At 39.7% G+C, this 20,086-nt stretch overlaps 1 protein-coding gene across 1 annotated transcript in view; it reads left to right on the forward strand.

Moving 5' to 3' along the window:
- The window catches only part of LOC124595233 (transmembrane protein KIAA1109), a 509,204-nt gene that overhangs the window by 146,314 nt on the left and 342,804 nt on the right, over window positions 1-20,086 (forward strand). The window contains exons 25-29 of the mRNA XM_047133891.1: window positions 2,600-2,747; window positions 3,522-3,718; window positions 4,308-4,542; window positions 16,295-16,530; window positions 19,085-19,250. Coding sequence (XP_046989847.1) covers window positions 2,600-2,747; window positions 3,522-3,718; window positions 4,308-4,542; window positions 16,295-16,530; window positions 19,085-19,250 — 982 coding nt within the window. The remainder of the gene's footprint in view (window positions 1-2,599; window positions 2,748-3,521; window positions 3,719-4,307; window positions 4,543-16,294; window positions 16,531-19,084; window positions 19,251-20,086) is intronic.

The following is a 20,086-nucleotide window of genomic DNA, read 5'->3' on the forward strand; positions in this document are numbered from 1 at the left end:
TTTGCTTACAGTCTTAATTAGTGTGATTGCACATTCCAGATGGGGAACAATATTCAGTTTTTGTTAAGTGTGCTGCAAATATTTACAATATACAATAAATGTCACCTCAGTTTTGCAGGAAACGATCTGCTCTTTCCATTGCTGATATCCAAGTTCAACGCACCTTTAATGGAATTTGAATTATCGACAAAACTATGAAACCCCATTATTCAATTAAGATTAGTAATTAAACAAAGAAAACTTAAAATTTAACATTGTTTATGACGCTTGCTTATGTTACCCATCACATACTGCAATGCTATTCATGTAGCTGTCTTGTGTAATAAATTATCTGCCTTTAATTAAACATCTGATCAACTACCTGCCCTTGGTTAGTAAAGTACATAAACAAACTTGTAAGTAGCTCACTCACTGCATCTTGATGAGCACTTTCATATTGCTGGTTGATCTCTTCTGTGATTAAATTATTAAAATTGTTATTAAAGATAATGTATAAAGTCCATTACAGTTACAGATTTCTTGGCTCAGTAACAAATAAAGACATCATTTGCACTGTCAGTCTATATATCAGCAAAAATATCTCGCTCTGCTCTCAAAGTTGGCCCATTGTACTCTACTGTAAGTTTTATGGTTTGCCCAAGCTATAGTGGCAGTCATGACATCACATATGGATGTCACCACAACTGTGACAGTCCCACACATTGGCCCTAGCTGTCTTACATAGGCACCATGTCCAACTGGCTCCTCCTTTGGAGCGTCAGAGTACTGCACAGCCAGCGGCCATGGAGCAGTGCGCAAACTGCCACGCTGAACATAAACTACCTACCTCTGATATCTTTACTGTCTGTTTTACCAAATTTCAGATTCCTCTGTTTAAATGGGCATCCCTATTTGCCACTAGATAACTTCAGAGTGCCCTCAACATCACGAAGCAACAGTGAAAATATACATTGATCATGTGGAAGTAGTTAGAATTGTGCTTTACTTTTATCGTCCGTTTCTGAATATTTCTTCCTTTTTCTCTTCAGCAAACTCAATATTTATCACTATCCTTTGGTGTTGCATACTCTGCTTCATATTCTTGTCATCTCATATTCATCATCACATTCCATGCTGTCATTAATTTTCAGTGCATATTTTTGTATGGTGGATAAGTAACAACAAATTGCAGCAGTAACTTCATTTATCATTCCACACACTAACACACTATACACAATGTAGTACAGATTGCTCCCATCATTTTTTTTTATTTATTTTTTTTTTTTTTAAACGGCTCAATAAATGACTTCTGAGCTTTGTGTTCACAGTTTGTTGTTGAAAAGTAAACTAAGAAAATTCTCTCAAGCATTTCCAACTTCTTCTGTCATCTGAAAATGTTTTAAAAACTAACTTTCATCACGATTGGCTTTAAGTATTGCAGAGGCTATACCCGTATTTTGCTCAATTTGGCTTAATGTTGTCATTTATCAATATTCTATCAACTTGTTTAAGCCAACAACACAGTTCACTTTTGGCAGGGTTCCAAAAGAGTCCAGTTGAATCTGTTATAACATCTACAATGTTCCGGGAAAACAGTGGTCAAGGAAGTTAAATGTAAACATTGCTGTAGGGTCAGAAGCTGAATCAGCAGTTGTTCGTATTGATGGAGGTAGAGCCCCAAAATTGTCCTGGAAGGAGAAATATCTATCACAACATGTATTCCACCCCCCCCCCCCCCCATATTATGCTTCCGACTTTTCATGGATATTATATCCAGCCATACTTGTATAAACTATACTTCCAATTACATAGCCAAAAGGTCACACTCGTATAGATGACATAGGTGTTGGCACAACGACATTTTCACTCCTAGAGATGCAATAAAACCATTTGTATCTGTTCTGCAGTTATTGTTCAGCATTCTGTGTGGAAATTGTCCATCATCGTGCATTTATGCTAACAAACCATGACAGAGTAGAATGAGATTTTCACTCTGCAGCGGAGTGTGCGCTGATATGAAACTTCCTGGCAGATTAAAACTGTGTACAGGACCGAGACTCGAACTCGAGTCTCGGTCCAGCACACAGTTTTAATCTGCCAGGAAGTTTCATGACAGAGTAATCTCAAAACAGTTACAGGAAATGATATCTAACAGAACAGTAATGTTCTTGAGAAATTGTAATATATAAAACAGCAGCTTTTGCTTCTACATGCAGAAGTTACTTGAACTTTACAGGTAGGATCTGTCTCTCCAGCACTTCCAGCGACACTGCAAGGTCCTAGACCAGAATAACAACCAATGTGTTGCCTTCCCTCTCATAGAGTTGTCACCTTTTCACCATCCCCCCCTCTTTTCCCACCACCCTCCTTTCCCCTTTTCTCCATTTACTCATTTTTCTTTTCATTTTGTTGTTGTTCCCTTTCTCCTATCTGACATTGACTCCAAACCTCCATAATTCTCCCAGACTTTGCTTTATTGTAATATCCTTGAGACTATCTCTTTAATTGCACAACACTTCTTGTATAATTTCTGCTGGCTTCCTTTTTTTGCCTGATTTTTAAATTTTACAGATGTAAACTGAACACACTTCCAAATGTATTCTCATTGCTCCTGTTGTAGGATTAATGAGCCAGGACACGATCCAGGATTTGGACAGAGCATATTGCATGAAGGTCAGTTGGTGTTCCATACACCACCATATGGATCCCAAGATGTTTCATTGCAGGAGCCAGCAAATGGATGGGAAATTAAACCAGGACCATTGAAGGTGTGTGTAATATGCTGGAAGTCTTTAATGAATTATTAGCTGTGATATGTTGTATTTTATTTTCTGCACATTTAACATCTCTCTGTGGATGCGGATGCAAAGTTTTTAAAGTAAAGCTCAAGTTGTCAGATTGATATACATTGCATATTTGTCAGGTAACAGAAGAAACAATAATGGTTTCAGTGAAGATGTTTACTATAAACAGAAAAAAATTCACACCTAGGAGGATGATGTGAAATTGAGAAGGCAACCAGAAAATATTATGATAATCGAACTAAGTTAATACTGGATAAGGGGGGTGGAATGGTTGAGAAGGGAAGTTGTGACTGTGAATGTTGGTGTAGAAGGGGCTTCTGATCATTGTTATTCAGTTTATTTTGTGTCCAACTTTCCTAATTAAATTTTAAATTACCATACTATCCAATTTTGATGATAACTGTGAACTCCTCCTCTAGAAATGAGTTATAGTATAGTTGGTCTCTGTAATTTAACTTTGTTGCTGCCCGCATCCAATGAGAAATATCATTTTTGATGAGTAATGTTTCACAGTGTTGCTCTTATCCATCTCATACTTGTCTTCATTCATAGCTTCTCTGATGATTTCAATATCTAGGTCATTGTGTTAGAGTGAGTCTTCTTTTTTAGACTCCATTTGTGTTACATGATATCCTGCTAGCATACTTTTGTGGGAAGCATGTATGTCAGCTCTGTATCTTTTTTTCCCAAATATCAATTTTTGGTGCTAAATGTTTTTTTTTATGTTTTATTACAAAGGTTGTGGCAGCAGTGGAGCGCAGCAGTGAAAGTCCTAATCTGGTTGCTGAACGATTTTGTTCAGAAGCAAAGGACAGTTCTGTGGGTGCTAACAGTAGTTCGAGGCTGAGCACTGCATCACCCAGCCCCGTTAGTACATACAGTGACAAACGTGGACTCGGTCGTCGCTTCTCATACACTTCAAGTGGGCCTAATAGGTAGAAATGTGTTAACAGTTTTCATATTTGTAAAATGTATGTACCTCCTAGAGGATTGTTTGAAATAGAAGTTACAAGAGAGGAACGGAAAATAACGGATTATACATGCTTATTTAGCGCATTATTACTACTGTGCATCTGAATATTTGCTGTTAGTCCAGCACTTCTTCTGGCTTTTTGTGTTTCTCACAATTATGAATTTGGGTAAACGTTTTCATTCATCCAGCATGTGCACGTCTTTTAATTTTTCTCTTACATGTCTATTCCTGTAGTATGAGGAATAAATTTGTTTTAAAAGTTCTGAAGTTCAGTTGTTTGTCTGTGTGCCCAGTTTTTGTTTGTGTGTCTTTCCTTCAAAATCTTTCATCAGTTACTAAATAGATATTTACTTTCAAACTAAAGTGATACTAATACTCACTTTTGACTTTATTAAAGATACATTTAAAATGCTTGTCAGTTGTTCTGCTGATTATTTTGTGTTTATGTTCCCAGAGATAACTATACATAATGGAAACTAGTGTCAGTGTATAAAAATAATTATTTATTGTGTTCTTGTGTACAACGTTCTGAATTTTGATCAACTGTGCAGGGCTAGTGCTAGCTGTCATCAGGCAGTCCCATACTCCCGACTTGTGGACAACAGCCCTACGCTGCTGTTGCCTCCTAAATTGGACAGTGACTCAAAGCTACACCATCCAGAAAGTAGCAAGTCAATCCTAAGTGTCCCTGAGGCAGAGGCACCTCCAAAGAGTAGTGTTTCTGATTCCCGGTTGGCTGTTGATTATTTCACAACAGATGAAGAAACCCAACAGTCCACTTCAGAGGTAAAGCTACTGCACCTGTATCAAATGCTGTTTTCAATTCACCATATTTTTTGTATATGTTTCACTGTGCTTGAAATTTACCATAGTGTATTAAAAGGAGTAAAATTGGCATTATTTAATTTATCTTTATAGAAACCAATACTTTTATAGCAAATATGAGCGCTCCCCCCCCCCCCCCCCCCCCCCTCGACAGTTTTTTCATTAATTACTGTGTTATGAAGTAGCTAGCACAGCTTTGTTTGAATAGAATTTGCTTTCTATCACTATTCCATTCTTCTCCCTACTCTCACAATTAAATGAAGTTAGGCAATAGGCAATACATCTTGTTGAAACTTTATATCCCACAACATGATGAGACCTGAAGAGGTAACTGCATGGTAGAGATGAATGGTGGTAATGGGCCATAATTTGACATTCAGTATTTATCTGGTTATAAGAAGAGGTATTTTTCCAAACTCATCATTTAGAAAATACATAATTTTATGAAGTCCTAAATGGTACCTTTGGTGGAGAAGGTCGACTCTGGTGCGGCATTAGTGGCAGAAGAGCAAATCTATAGTGTATGTACTCCAGAGGAGCAGCTACAGAAGGTGTCTGACCCCATGTTAGAGGCAGCCTAATTTAAACTTAGCAGAAGGTATAAAATGCATTATGGTAGGCCTGTATAAAAGTAGGCCTGTATAAAATGCATTATGGTAGGCCCTGGTGGGAGTCTGGTTGGTCATTCATTGTTGCAACTCTTGGGTAAGCGGCACAAGTCAGATTATCTGAAATGCTAGGGTGTCCCCTGAAGGTGACCTGTGTTGATCTCACCCACCCAGTGGGAGAAGAGAGCGAGGGATACCAAACCAAGGATCAGTTTGGCTAAAGAAGCAAGTCCAAAATAAATAATTACATATTGCTTCTTGGAATGCTAGGGCTTTGACAAGCTGTAGTTGGAAACTGGCAGAAACCTAAAATCTCATCATGTCAATTTTAGCCTGCCTGCAAAAGATACACTGGAAAGGATGGAAATCCAGAAGCTCTGGGGACATGTGTAAGTTGATCTCTCATGGAAGAAATAGTAGCGAAGTTGTTGCTGTTGTAGTGAATGAAAAATTCCACAACCACGTACCAATTGTACATCGATATTCTATTCATCTCATGTCAGTGCTCATTGACACCCCAGATCATTGAATTCATATTTTTTCCAAGTGTATTCCACAGACAGGATGCAATGAAACAGCTAAGACACATTCTGGAATGAGTTTGAAAATGCTGTTGTGACATGTAGTGAGAAGGTGTATTTATACTGTGTGGGAATCTTAATGGGCATATTGCAGTACCAGTGAGGAGTATTTGTGCAATGGAAATTTTGGCTTTAGTGTGAGGAATGAAGACAGGTACTGAACCCTAGAATTCGTGGAAACAAATGACCTAGGTAGTACCAATACCTTCTTCAAGAAACGTACATCACACCTGATCACTTACACTGGTGGCGGGCACAATACCCAGAATGACTATATATTGCTCCGCCGATGTGATTTTGAAATTGTCACAGGCACCAAGATCGTGCCATGTGAATGCCTAGCACCTTAACGTAAACTGCTAGGTACTAACCTCCATGTGAAAGGCCATGCCAAAACCAAGTGATGGAAGCTACAAGGACTTAAAATGGCCATCAATGAAAAGACTGTCTTCCCTCCCATTGATTCTGCTCGTATTGACCACACTTGGTCACTGTTTGACAATTTCTTATCTGGTGTGGCTCAAACTGAGCTTGGTATAACACAGCCAGGTTTGCACAGAATTGATAAACAGATGTGGTTGTGGACAAAGTAAAAGAAAAAAACATGCAAAAAAAAATCAGCTTTCAATTATAGCTTCCTATAATGATGAAAACCTTCAGCATTACAATGCCACCAAACAGGCTGCAAAACAAGCAGTTGCAGAGGACAAAGAAAATTACCTACAGCATTTATATAACCAACTAACAACTAAAGAAAGGGAAAAAATCTTAGTCTCACTGGCTTGAGCACAGTGTAGGGTAGGTCAGAATATATAACACTACACGTGTGTAAAAGATAAGAGTGGTCTGTGGCTCATGAAACCAACACGATTCTGGGACAGTGGTGACAGTATTTAACTGAAATATCCTTATTAAATTACCTCATCCACCAATGCCAAAAGGCAGTGTCATGATTGGGTCAGCTCTCTGTATCACAGCAGATAATGTCAAAGCTGCCATTCATAACATGAGAAACGAAAAGGATCCAGGACCAGATGACTTCCTGCAGACCTATGAAAAATTGAGGAACATAACGACAAAGCGAACACCTGACTCTCAGAATTCTTCAACTCTGTCATTTATTCTGGCCATATACCCACCGATTGGTCATATGGTATAATAGTACCTATTTTTAAGTGCAATGGTGACTCTGCTGAATACACAACTACCGTCCAATCTGGCTCTTCTTCCTCACTAATGATGGATGCAATTTTTACTGTGTACCAGCTGATGGAGAAAAATCGGCCAGTGGGAGAATTCTGGGTGGCTAAATTGTAAAATCAGTCTTGAAGCATATTTAACTTTAACATTTAGTTGTTGTTGTGGTCTTCAGTCCTGAGACTGGTTTGATGTAGCTCTCCATGCTACTCTGTTCTGTGCAAGCTTCTTCATCTCCCAGTACCTACTGCAGCCTACATCCTTCTGAATCTGCTTAGTGTATTCATCTCTTGGTACCCCTCTATGATTTTTACCCTCCACGCTGCCCTCCAGTACTAAATTGGTGATCCCTTGATGCCTCAGAACATGTCCTACCAACCGATCCCTTCTTCTAGTCAAGTTGTGCCACAAGCTCCTCTTCTCCCCAATTCTATTCAATACCTACTCATTAGTTATGTGATCTACCCATCTAATCTTCAGCTTTCTTCTGTAGCACCACATTTCAGAAAGCTTCTATTCTCTTTTTGTCTAAGCTATTTATCATCCACGTTTCACTTCCATACATGGCTACACTCGATACAAATACTTTCAGAAACAACTTCCTGACATTTAAATCTATACTCAATGTTAACAAATTTTTCTTCTTCAGAAACGCTTTCCTTGCCATTGTCAGTCTACATTTTATTTCATCTCTACTTGGACCATTGGCACTTATTTTGCTCCCCAAATAGCAAAACTACTTTACTACTTTAAGTGTCTCATTTTCTAATCTAATTCCCTCAGCATCACCTGACGTAATTCGACTACATTCCATTATCCTCGTTTTGCTTTTGCTGATGTTCATCTTATATCCTCCATTCAACACACTATCCACTCCGTTCAACTGCTCTTCCAAGTCCTTTGCTGTCTCTGCCAATATTACAATGTCATCGGCGAACCTCAAAGTTTTTATTTCTTCTCCACGGATCTTTATACCTACTCCGAATTTTTCTTTTGTTTCCTTCACTGCTTGCTCAATATACAGATTGAATAACATCAGGGAGAGGCTACAACCCTGTCTCACTCACTTCTGAACCACTGCTTCCCTTTCATGCCCCTCGACTCTTGTAACTGCCATCTGGTTTCTGTACAAATTGTAAATAGCCTTTCGCTCCCTGTATATTACCCCTGCCACCTTTAGAATTTGAAAGAGAGTATTCCAGTCAACATTGTCAAAAGCTTTCTCCAAGTCTACAAATGCTAGAAACGTAGGTTTGCCTTTTCTTAACCTTTCTTTTAAGATAAGTCGTAAAGTCAGTATTGCCTCACCTGTTCCCATATTTCTGCGGAATCCAAACTGATCATCCCCGAGGTCGGCTTCTACCAGTTTTTCCATTCGTCTGTAAAGAATTCGTGTTAGTATTTTGCAGCTGTGACTTATTAAAGTGATAGTTCAGTAATTTTCACATCTGTCAGCACCTGTTTTCTTTGGGATTGGGATTATTATATTCTTCTTGAAGTCTGAGGGTATTTCGCCTGTCTCATACATCTTGCTCACCAGATGGTAGAGTTTTGTCAGGACTGGCTCTCCCAAGGCCATCAGTAGTTCTAATGGAATGTTTGTCTACTCCCGGGGCCTTGTTTCGACTCAGGTCTTTCAGTGCTCTGTTAAACTCTTCATGCAGTATCGTATCTCCCATTTCATCTTCATCTACATCCTCTTCCATTTCCATAATATTTTCCTCAAGTACATCGCCCTTGTATAGACCCTGTATATACTCCTTCCAACTTTCTGCTTTCACTTCTTTGCTTAGAATTGGGTTTCCATCTGAGCTCTTGATATTCATACAAGTGGTTCTCTTTTCTCCAAAGGTGTCTTTAATTTTCCTGCAGGCAGTATCATTCTTAACCCTAGTGAGATAAGCCTCTACATCCTTAAATATGTCCTCTAGCCATCCCTGCTTAGCCATTTTGCACTTCCTGTTGATCTCATTTTTGAGACGTTTGTATCAGTGTGGATACCCGAACTACTCTGAAACAATATAACAGCTTCTCAATTGATCTATACATTGTAGAATATACATTCTTCCTTGGCAGGTCTTGACATCACCTACTCTGTGGTGCTCCTTCAGTGGTCCATGCGGTGTTGGAAGCTCCATGACATACTTTATGTGAAGGTGCCTGCAGGCAAAGTCCAACCACTGCACACTGCCCAAAGAATACCTCAAACGGACAACAGTACAACACAGACAGATATTGATGCTAACATGTAATATCATATGCAAATATGTCGATGTCTGTGTTACATGGAACATACCCAACAGAACATTAATAAACTACCTGATTACTTGTTTATATATAGCTATGAAAGTACGGATAACTTATGGGAAAGATCCCGACTATAACTATGCAAAAATTATGTACCCTTGCATTACTTCAGTCACCAGCTCAGTCCATCATCTCCCTGTTGAAGGCCAGAGACAGTTCCCGGTCACTATAAATGGAAATCTCAGATCAAGAAACCTAAATTCTCAGGAAGTTTTAAATCATAATAAATGGCATGCATTGATTCAAAAAATGGACCCTGTTTCTTCAGGAAGGTGCTACGAAAATGAAGAAGATTATAGATGAAGAAGAAACCATGAGGTGTAATGCAGCAAAACAAATACTTCTCTGGAAAAAAGTAAAACAAATAAAAATTAAATTAAAAACACCTTGATGATGTTACTTTATTTTTACTAAGAGTGAAGTTTCCTGACAGTGGAGCCATCTTGTTATCTGATGGTATATTTTGCAGAAAATAACCAGATGTACCACAATGCTTTGTGTTGGAACACAGGAAGCCAGCCATAGACTAACAAACTTCATTGCATCAAAGTAAAGCCAGTCACTTTTGTAATTCTTGTCTGCCCCACTTCTGTTACATTTTTTTGAGCTCTTTAAGATACCTTAAAACATTACAGCTTGCTATCAGTATTTTATTTCTGAACTGATTGTAGAAATCAAAGCCAATATTCATACAACAAGACATTAACATTACCAATAGCAGGTATTTATTTTCGTATAAATTGATGATGATAAAAAAGTTAAGTGCATGTCATCTATTCAAATTCTGTCAGCATTATACTTCCTTATCATATTTCTTAAATTTTGATGGGTCCTCTGAACCTCTTCTCCTGAACATTAAAAATGGCTTTCTGTTTCCATCAAAAGACTGTATTTCTTCTTTGTCTCATGATATTCAGTACAATTTATATTCCACAAGCTTTTGTTAGCTTCATAAATTCCTATCAGTTCCACAGTTTCTTTGGCCACTTTTATTTCAACATCTTTTAAGGTGCTGCTTTCAGAGAGTGACTCTCACACACTCTGCCATTTTTTTGCAAGCTGCTCTTGGAGAGGACAGGACCTGGTTCAGCGACCCTTATACGTTTGAAAGTTTTTCACTAGGAGGCCTTTTGAGAGCAGTTTGCCAATATTTACTCTCAAGCGGACACACAACTTAACACTTAATGATCTTATTTGAGAATTAAAACTTAAATTTGTGAGTGTTTTATGCATGTCATTCAAATTACTAAAGTAACAAATGACTATTATCATCTAAGCAAGCAATGGAAAATACAGGATGGACTGTAACAATATAATGAAAAGGATAGTTGCTACTCACCACACACTTACACAAATGCAACTCTCTCTCTCCCTCTCTCTCTCTCTTTTTCTCTCTCTCTCTCTCTCTCTCTCTCTCTCTCTCTCTCTCACACACACACACACACACACACACACGACCACAGTCTCTGGCAGCTGGAGCCACACTGCGAGCAGCAGTGCCTTATGGGAGAGGCAACCGGCTGGGGGTGAGGAGGAGGCTGGGGCGGGGAGGGGGAAGGATAGCAGGGTAGGAGTGGGGGATGGTAAAGACCTGCTGGGAGCATGAAGGGACGAGATGGAGAGTAGGACAGCTAGGTGCCTTTGGGAGGTTAGATGGAGGATGGAGGAGACAGGGTGGGTGGGGGTGGTGGAAAAGGAGAGAAGTAGAAAGAGTGTGGGTGAGTTGGTGGAATAGTGTGTTGCTGGAATGGGAACAGGGAAGGCTCAAGGTGAGTAAGGACAATAACTAACAAAGTTTGAGGCCAGGAGGGTTGCGAGAATATAAGACATGTTACAGGGAGAGTTCCCATCAACGCAGTTCAGAAAAGCTGATGTTAATGGGAAGGATCCAGATGGCACAGGCTGTGAAGCAGTCATTGAGATGAAGGACGCCGTGTTGGGCGGCGTGCTCAGCAACAGGGTGGTGCAGTTGTTTCTTGGCCACAGTTTTTTGGTGGCAAATCATGCGGAAAGACAGCTTGTTGGTTTCATGCCTACATAGAATGCAGCACAGTGGTTGCAGCGTAAGTGTAGACCATATGACTGGTTTCACAGGTAGCCTTGCCTTTGATTAGATGGGTGATGTTTATGATTGGACTGGAGTAGGTGGTGGTGGAAGGGTTTATGGGACAGATCTTGCATTCAGGTCTATTACAGGGATATGAGCCATGAGGCAAGGAGTTGGGAGCAGAGGTTGTGTAGGGATGGCTCCAGCTGCTGGACTGTGTGTGTGTGTGTGTGTGTGTGTGTGTGTGTGTGTGTGTGTGTGTGATGCCTATTTTTGACAAAGGCCTCGTTGCCCAAAATCTAGCTTTCCGACAATCTTTTTGTTGTGCCTACCTGAAACTCAGCAGAGAGACAGAGAGAGAGAGAGAGAGAGAGAGAGAGAGAGAGAGAGAGTTGCATTTGTGTAAGTATGTGGTGAGTAGCAACTATCCTTTTCGTTGTATTGTTGTCAACTAATATTATATTATGAAAAAAATTTTTTTTACTCTAATGATAATGTAAATGCAAGTGTTTGTAAGCAGAAAAGTACAGTTCTTCTAATGTAGTGTGGATACTTTAATGTGGGATCCAGCTGTGAGTGTAAACAAACAACATCTTTGATGATTGTTGGACTAGGAGTGGCACAGAGAGAGAAATCACACCTCCCTCTCACAGAGCTGTCAGCCTGCAACCATAATTTATCGTTCTGGGAAGGCAGAACTGACACATGCTGATAGCAATTGCCAATCATTTTTTTAGGTTGTGGGAATTGTATTTGAACCCTACAATGAACCTAATGTAGCCTCATGTCTCTTTTCAAAATAATAAAAGAAAACAGTAGGTAACACTCAACGCAAAGCAAAGTGGAGTATACAGAGTCATTCAGCAATGACTACCACTATTGCTTGCTAAAGTGGCAGTGTTGGAAACTAGGTAGTACAGGCCTGACCTCTACCAGTTTCTTAGCTAACCATACTGTATTTACTCGAATCTAAGCCGCACTCGAATCTAAGCCGCACCTGAAAAATGGGACTCGAAATCAAGGAAAAAAAAATTTCCCGAATCTAAGCCGCACGTGAAATTTGAGACTCGAAATTCAAGGGGAGAGAAAGGTTTTAGGCCGCACCTCCAAATTGAAACAAAGTCGGTCCATTGTAATATGAGACACGATTTAGGTTGAATGAATGACGATACAGCTACAGTAGTTTGGTTCGAGTCGTAAGCTTAGCAGTTAAGCTTTACCAGGTAGCCATTGCTATGCGTCAGGCACTCCATCCGTATTTATACGAGTACCCTTCCTTTTTCACATGCTTCGTCTGGTTTGAATCGATTGCTTATTTTGCTTTGATCTGGTAATAAGTGCCGCTTTCTTTGTTATAGGTGTTTGTCACTCTAAGCTGAAAATGCATTACTGTACTGTGTCATGCATTGTTTGTCACATTCTGATAGTGAGTGTTTATGGCCTGTCGCTGCTTGCGGCATGGCTTTCTTTTGTGCGCGCTACTGCTGCTTACAATTAAAAAAAAAAATAGAGAGAGAGAGAGAGAGAGAGAGAGAGAGAGAGAGAGGAATCGTCTCATTAGCGAAACAATGGCAAGAGACTGCTATTTGTTGTTACTTACACTGCTGCTTTCTTGGATAATGATCAACAAGAACCAGATAATAGACTGTGTATGATAGAACATGTTCTGAACGAGAGTTAGGCGAAAATTTTTCTCCGTTTGAAAATCTTTGCGGCCACTTCTTTAGTACATCAAATTCTGCACAGAAATTAGAGTCATCTTAGATTTAAAAATCTAGTCAGTTGCCGTGCTTCATTTCTGACTGTATCACTATTAGGCATAAGAATAATACGAATATAAACATGACACGATACGTATATTCTTCCACGTTCGCTGTTGTCTCACTCTAGTTTCGTAGTTTATTAGGCAGACAGGATTTAAACGAGATAGCAGCAAACACGAAAGAATACATGGCAAAATGTTTATATTCATATTATTCTTATGGTGATGAGAATAATGCATGTGATTCACATTTCATCAGGTTCCTATTAGCAACCATCTCTTCTCACAGGTAGGAAAAAATTCAGAACGTAGAGTTGACCATATTGACAAACATCCCAAACAGTCTTGCCAGTCGGATTTTCGTAGTACATTGAAATTCTGCTACATTCGAAGATGAGCAATACGGAATTTGTATTTACTTCGTTGGATAATGTATGAAAATGCAGTGGTCAAAACTCGGGGGCGGAAAAAAAAAGCTCGTCTCCCACCTCCTTTTTTTTTTTTTTTTTTTTTTTTTTTTTTTTTTTTTTTTTTTTTTTTTTTTTTTTTTTTGACGCAGAGGTTTTGGCGCCATTATTTATCTTTGTGCCTACAAAGCATGCCGTGTAGCACTACTGCTACATGTATTTGACGGCAGACGCTAGTTGTGGCGGCACCTATCGACATTTTTCAGAACTTCCGCTTGCTTTGCACTCGATTCTAAGCCGCAGGCGGTTTTTTGGATTACAAAAACCGGAAAAAAAGTGCGGCTTAGATTCGAGTAAATACGGTAACTCAAAACATCCCCCTCCTTAAACTACCATATTAAAGTGTCCACACAGTTAAGTTCTGCAATTTGTCATATACGTAATCCAAATTCTCTTAGAGATATATGTTTCCTTGGTCATTAATTTAGAATTAGTATAAAAGATTGCGTTCATTCTAGTGCAGTCATGAAATGTGAATTTCAGCTGCATTTTTGTGTTATTTCCATTTAAATTTTAATTTTCCTCCAAAATGTTCTTCAATGAACATGGTTGTTATCTGAAGATTGCTTTGTAGATGAGAATCAATTTATATGGGGTTTCCCAGGAGAAATGGTCAATATTCAGGGGTATGACATGAATGGTCGTTTGAAACAAAAAACTTCATATGGAGATATGTCGTGTTCCGAATGGTTTCCAAGGTAGAACATATTTAATGTACATTGTTTTTTTTATTTTCTGTGTTATTCAGTGCATTGTCAGGTTTACACATACATAGCGGTTGGTAACCATTACAGTGTACAAATTGTCACTTGAAAAATACAAATTTTCAACACATTCCCCTCTAAGTATTATTGTACATGTCGCATTACAGGTGTTGTACAGTTTACAATAAATTATTGAATATTCCACTGTCAACTTCAATCCATTTGTGCTCTCCTGGGAAAACATATTGTGTTGCTTCTCTGAGTGCCTCTGCGTGATCCCTAATGAGGGCAGTAGTGTCCATGATGTGACCAAGCAGTTCATCTCCCATATTCAACTTTTGTTTGTGCACATAAGACTTCATCCAAACCCATACACAAAAATCTAGCGACATAAGTTCTGGCAATCATGGTAATTAGTTAATTGCTCTACCACAACCAATCCAATGATCAGGGCTAGTGTGCCACTAGGCCCAAAACAAATGTACATTAAATGTGTTCTGTCTCAGAAACCATTTGGAATAGAACATATGTCCACAAGAAGTTTTTTGCTTCAAATGAGTGTTCCTGTTATATCCCTGAGTATTGATCATTCCTTCTGGGATGCCCTGTACATTAAATAAATTGTTGTAGAGTGTTTAAAATTTTGTTTTCGTATTTTCAAAGTAAAATAAATAAATAAATAATCCAAACATAGAGCAACAAATGAACATATTAACAGAATGATACTGATCACATTTTATTGTGTAATAGTAGAATCCTTAGGTGACACAGTAGCGCTATAGGTTTTGGTTGTTATATGGAGTTTTCCCCAAATAATACAGGTTGACATAATTTTAAGAATTATGAGTTGATCAGCATTTTTGCAGTCTGTTTCTGATGGGAAAGAGGAGAATTGGGAGAGGAAGGGGTGTAGGCAAAGATGGGTGAGTGCTGGAAGGGAGAGGTAGCAAGGGAATGGGTTGTAAATGTGGCACTGCTGAGGCTCTTCTTGGTGCAGCAATGAGAGGTGTTATCATAGTGGAGGTAAGGATTGGGTTGGGTTGGGTTGGGTTAGGTTAGGTTAGGTTAGGTTGGGTTGAGTTGAGTTGAGTTGGGACAGGAGGAGATGGTGATGGGGAGGGGGAGGGGGAGGAGAGTGGAGGGGAGGGGAGGGGAGGGGAGGGGAGGGATGGGATGGGATGGGATGGGGTCAAGTGAGGGAGCATGGCCCTAATCCTCCCCCACTCCTACAAAACCAGTTATAGTGACAAAACTCACACCCTTATTATACAATATCACCCCATACTTGGACAACTGAACCACAACCTTTACCAGAGCTTCAATTATCTTTCATTGTGCCCAGAAATGAGAAATATCCTACCTTGAATCCACCTTACATTTCCTAGAGTTGTATTCCAACGCTCATCCAATCTATGAAATATCCTGATCCATCCTTATGCCACACCTACTCACAACCCCTTGGCCTGTAGAAGACCCAGTTGCAAAACCTGCCATAGGCACCAACCCACCATATCTATTCTAATCTTGTCACAGGGATATCCTACCCTATCAGAGGCACGACCATGTGTCATAAGACCCGTGCCATATACACTTCTGCTGTAACATCTGCACAGCTTATAATGTGGGTACTGCCACAAATCTACTGGCTATCTGAGTGAATGGCCACTGCCAGAAAGTGGCTAACAGTGGAAAAATTGTTGCTGAACATAATATGTTTCACTGTAATGGCAGCTTCACAGTCTGTGCCATCTGGATCTATGTCTGTACCAGCTTTTCTTTATTGTGTCTGCGGAATTCTTCTTTCGGCACATATTTCTGTTTCACTGTCCTTCTGGCCTAACTGTCCGCTAGTCTGGTGCTGCACCCATCTCCATCCTTGATGCCATGCCCCTCCCCCTCCCCCTCTTCTACCCCCTACCCCATCCAACTTGATCTCGTAAATATACACAATATAACTGTAATGAGTGAAAATACAACTTATTTGTAAATTGTTTGTGTAACGTATACAGAAAAATTTTAACATTCTTTGTTTGTTTGCAGCAGCATGATGCAGCAGTACCAAATGTTTCATCAGAATCACGCCAGTCATTAACTGCTGATGCAGCTGAAGAAATACTGTGCAAAGAAGTCCAGCGAACTGTTTCAATGAGCAGTGAGAATCACTCTGAAGCATTTTACTCTGCTGATGAAGAAACTGGTGCCACAGCCAGTCGCACATCTTCTCTGAGGCATTCCGTCAACCTGCCTCGGCGTGATAGTAGCAGTAGTGCCACAACGTAAGAAAGACCTCATGGAATCCAAACTATGTTGACTTTGTAATACAGTGGAACCTTGCAGAGCAAGCATAATTTGTTTGAGAATCTTACTCATATAATGTGAAACACTCATAATTGAAACAATTTATCCTATATAAATTAATGTAAAATACGATAATGTGTTCCACGAAGAAAAAGTACTAAAAGTTTTATCTTATTCATGCCACTTATTCAAAGAAAATTATACGTACAGTATTGTTACTTTATTATTCATAATACATAACTAATTCGTTTTTACTAGGAAGCGACCTATAGTCATTTGTTTATGCCAACGCTTCAACAATTGGCAAAAATGCGACACAGTGTTATCATCAAATAAATTTGTAGTGTACATAGCCAATTTTTTATTAGGATGATGTATGATGTAACCGATTCCCATGCTTTCAGCATTTCTCTTGTTGCACCAGAACATTGCAGCTTTGCTGTTACCACCACCACCACCACCACCTCCTCCTCCTCCTTTGGAGAAGTCCTCTCCATGACTTCCTGCTGTGAAACACATTGCAATTCAATAAGCTCTTTGATGGTCATTTCTTGACTGTGATCTTCCATAAGCTCATCGATATCATTGTTATCCACTTCTAGTCCCATGCTCTTGGCCAAAGGTATAACCTCGTTGACTACTAGCTGCACAGGTACTGACTCAAATGCCTCAGAGTCACATTCAACAACACACTCTGGCCAAAGCTTCTTCCGAGCAGAAGTGGGAGTTCTTTTGGTAACCCATTCCTGAGCCTTTTCAATCATCTTGATGCAACAATGATGTTGAAGTGATGTTTCCAAACTCTCTGAGAGCGAGATTGGCAGCTTAAGTCAACTCAAAGCAATGCTCAAAGAGTGCTTAAGAGTAGAGCTTCTTAAAGTAGAAATAATCTGCTGGTCCATAGGCTGGAGTAACAGAGTGGTGTTGGGAAACAGAAATTTGGTCTTGATGAAATGAAATTCTTCAAGGAGGCAGTCTTGTAGGCGTGGAGAATGGGCAGGAGCATTGCCCGAAACAAGCAAGACATGGAGTGGCAGATTCATCTCAAGCAAATGTTTCTTCACCAAAGGACCAAACACTTCATTGATTTGGTCACAAAAAGACCGCTTGTCATCCAAGCCTTGTTGTTGGACCTCCACATCACATTTAACCTGCTTTTCGGACTTTACACTTCTTGAAGGCTCATGGAGTTTCTGAATGGTAAACAAGCAGCGGTTTAGTTTTCACATCGTTGCTTGCATTGGCACAGAATAGCAGTGTGAGATGATCTTTCATTGGTTCGTGACCAGACAATGCATTCTCCTCTGCTGTTAGAAAGGTACGCTTCAACATCTTTTTCCATAATAGATCCATCTCATCACAATTAGAATCCTGTTGGAGCAGATAATCCTCAGAATCTATGAGCCATTGGCAGAAAACCCACAGAATCTACGAGCATCTTGAAGTTGCTAATGAAGTACTCTGCTGCCTTTGTGTTAGAGATGGCTGCTTTTCCGTGCCCCATAGTGCTGTGGATGCCGGTTCTTCTCTGAAACTTCTCAAACCACTCCCAGCTTCCCTTAAATTCTTCTTTGACCGCTGATGATCCTGGCATCTTCTAAACGAGGTTGGAAAAAATCATTCTCGCCTTCTCACAAATGATGTTCTTGTTAATAGTGTCACATTGCAATTGCTTTTCATTTAGCCATGTAAGGAGCAACATTTTGACATTGTCCAGAAAACGAAACCATTGTTTAGGTACTCTTGTCATTCCCTTTGAAACATATATTTCCATAATCTTGTCCTTGTTCTTTAGGACAGTCCAAATAGAATGAGATTTTCACTCTGCAGCAGAGTGTGCACTGATATGAAACTTCCTGGTAGATTAAAACTGTGTGCCTGACCGAGACTCGAACTCGGGTTCTTTGCCTTTCGCGGGCAAGTGCTCTACCAAAGGTCCTGAATTCGAGTCTCGGTCCGGCATACAGTTTTAATCTGCCAGGAAGTTACAGTCCAAATAGTTAATGTAGACCGATTGTACGTGCGTGCTAAACCAGCGACACTCACACCATGTTTGCATTTTTCAGTGATTTTATGTTTAATTTCTAAGACCATTTTCTTTCTCTTGCGGACGTCTTCTTGTGGCTATATCTCCAGAGACATTTCTATGAAGGTTATTAGAATTTGCATACAAAAAACACTGTGTGAACACAAGTTCGGAAAAATGTCTTATCACAAGCCACACTAAGATGGTAGCAGAAAGAGCGCTAAACCCAAGCTGTTGTTTATAAGCTGCTGCTGACAATGAAAGGTGTTTGTATTGTTTACTGTTTCCCCTGCCATACGTGAACGGCTTTTGATGTCACACAAAATCGTCGTCACTTGTTATGCAAAACATCCCTCGTTAAGTGAGTCATTATTTTATGATTTTTTCCCCCTAATTGTGTGTTACGGGAGGTGCTTGTTAAGTGAGGTTCCACTATAATGTGAAATGCTTACTTAAAAGCTAGCTTGATGTATGTCATTCTTACAAAGATATTTTGCTTTTCTTAGTGGAAGAAAGAAATATTCGAGTGAACTTAATATCGTTCCTGCACCCACTGGTGTCACTTCTGTGGCAGCTGGTACAGTTGTAGTGAGCACAGAAGGAAGGGCAAGGCTATCTAGCCACCGTAGTGACCATGAAATTCATACACCAGAACATCGTAATCAGTATATGGTGAGTAATGTTTATATCCTCATGTACACTCTGCAAGCCCCTGTTTAATCCAGGTTGGATGGTACTTCATTAGTCATTTACTCTCCTGTTAAATTCATGAACTAACAGTGGAAAAATTGAGAACATAACATCTGACAACTGCTTTGCTGTTATGTGCATTCTAATCTCTCCTTATTGAGTGGAAGTAATATTTGCCATGTAGTGAACTGCACACAGACATATAAACAAGAAGAAGAAGATGGTGGCTCAGGTTATGAACTTGGGATGTTTATCAAGTGTGTGGATGCTCCCACACTCATGGCTCCCCCCACCCATACACACATAGAATGGGGGGAGGGGGAGAGAGAGAGAGAGAGAGAGAGAGAGAGAGAGAGAGAGAGAGAATGCATCATCAGTAATGTGTGTATGGTAGTTGAGCTAATGACCTGTTCCAGGAGTTTCCAATGTACTAAAGTCCGTGTCATGTTGGAAGGCGGCCCAGTCTTCAGCCGTTCTGCACATCCTCCTCCACTAGTCACAGGCAGCCAATAACATTCATTCTATTTCCGAGTGGCTAGCAGTGAGTTACAGCTAGACAGCAAGAATCTTGCTCCTACATGCTACACTGTTGCTGTACTTCGTGACAACTGAATTATTCATTCAACTGTCAGTTTTTTTTTTTTTTGTTTTCTTTGTTTTTCTTATTGCATAATCTAGGTATGAATGTGTATCTGTCATGACAGCAATAAATGTAAAGTGCTTCACAAGCAGGTGGGGGGCTTATTTGCCACATTTATAACTTTTTCAAGTGTGAATTTGGAAACAGATCTCCTACTGTTGACATTTGGAGACACCAG

Source organism: Schistocerca americana, chromosome 2, assembly GCF_021461395.2.
Source record: "Schistocerca americana isolate TAMUIC-IGC-003095 chromosome 2, iqSchAmer2.1, whole genome shotgun sequence".
Lineage (NCBI taxonomy): Eukaryota > Metazoa > Arthropoda > Insecta > Orthoptera > Acrididae > Schistocerca > Schistocerca americana.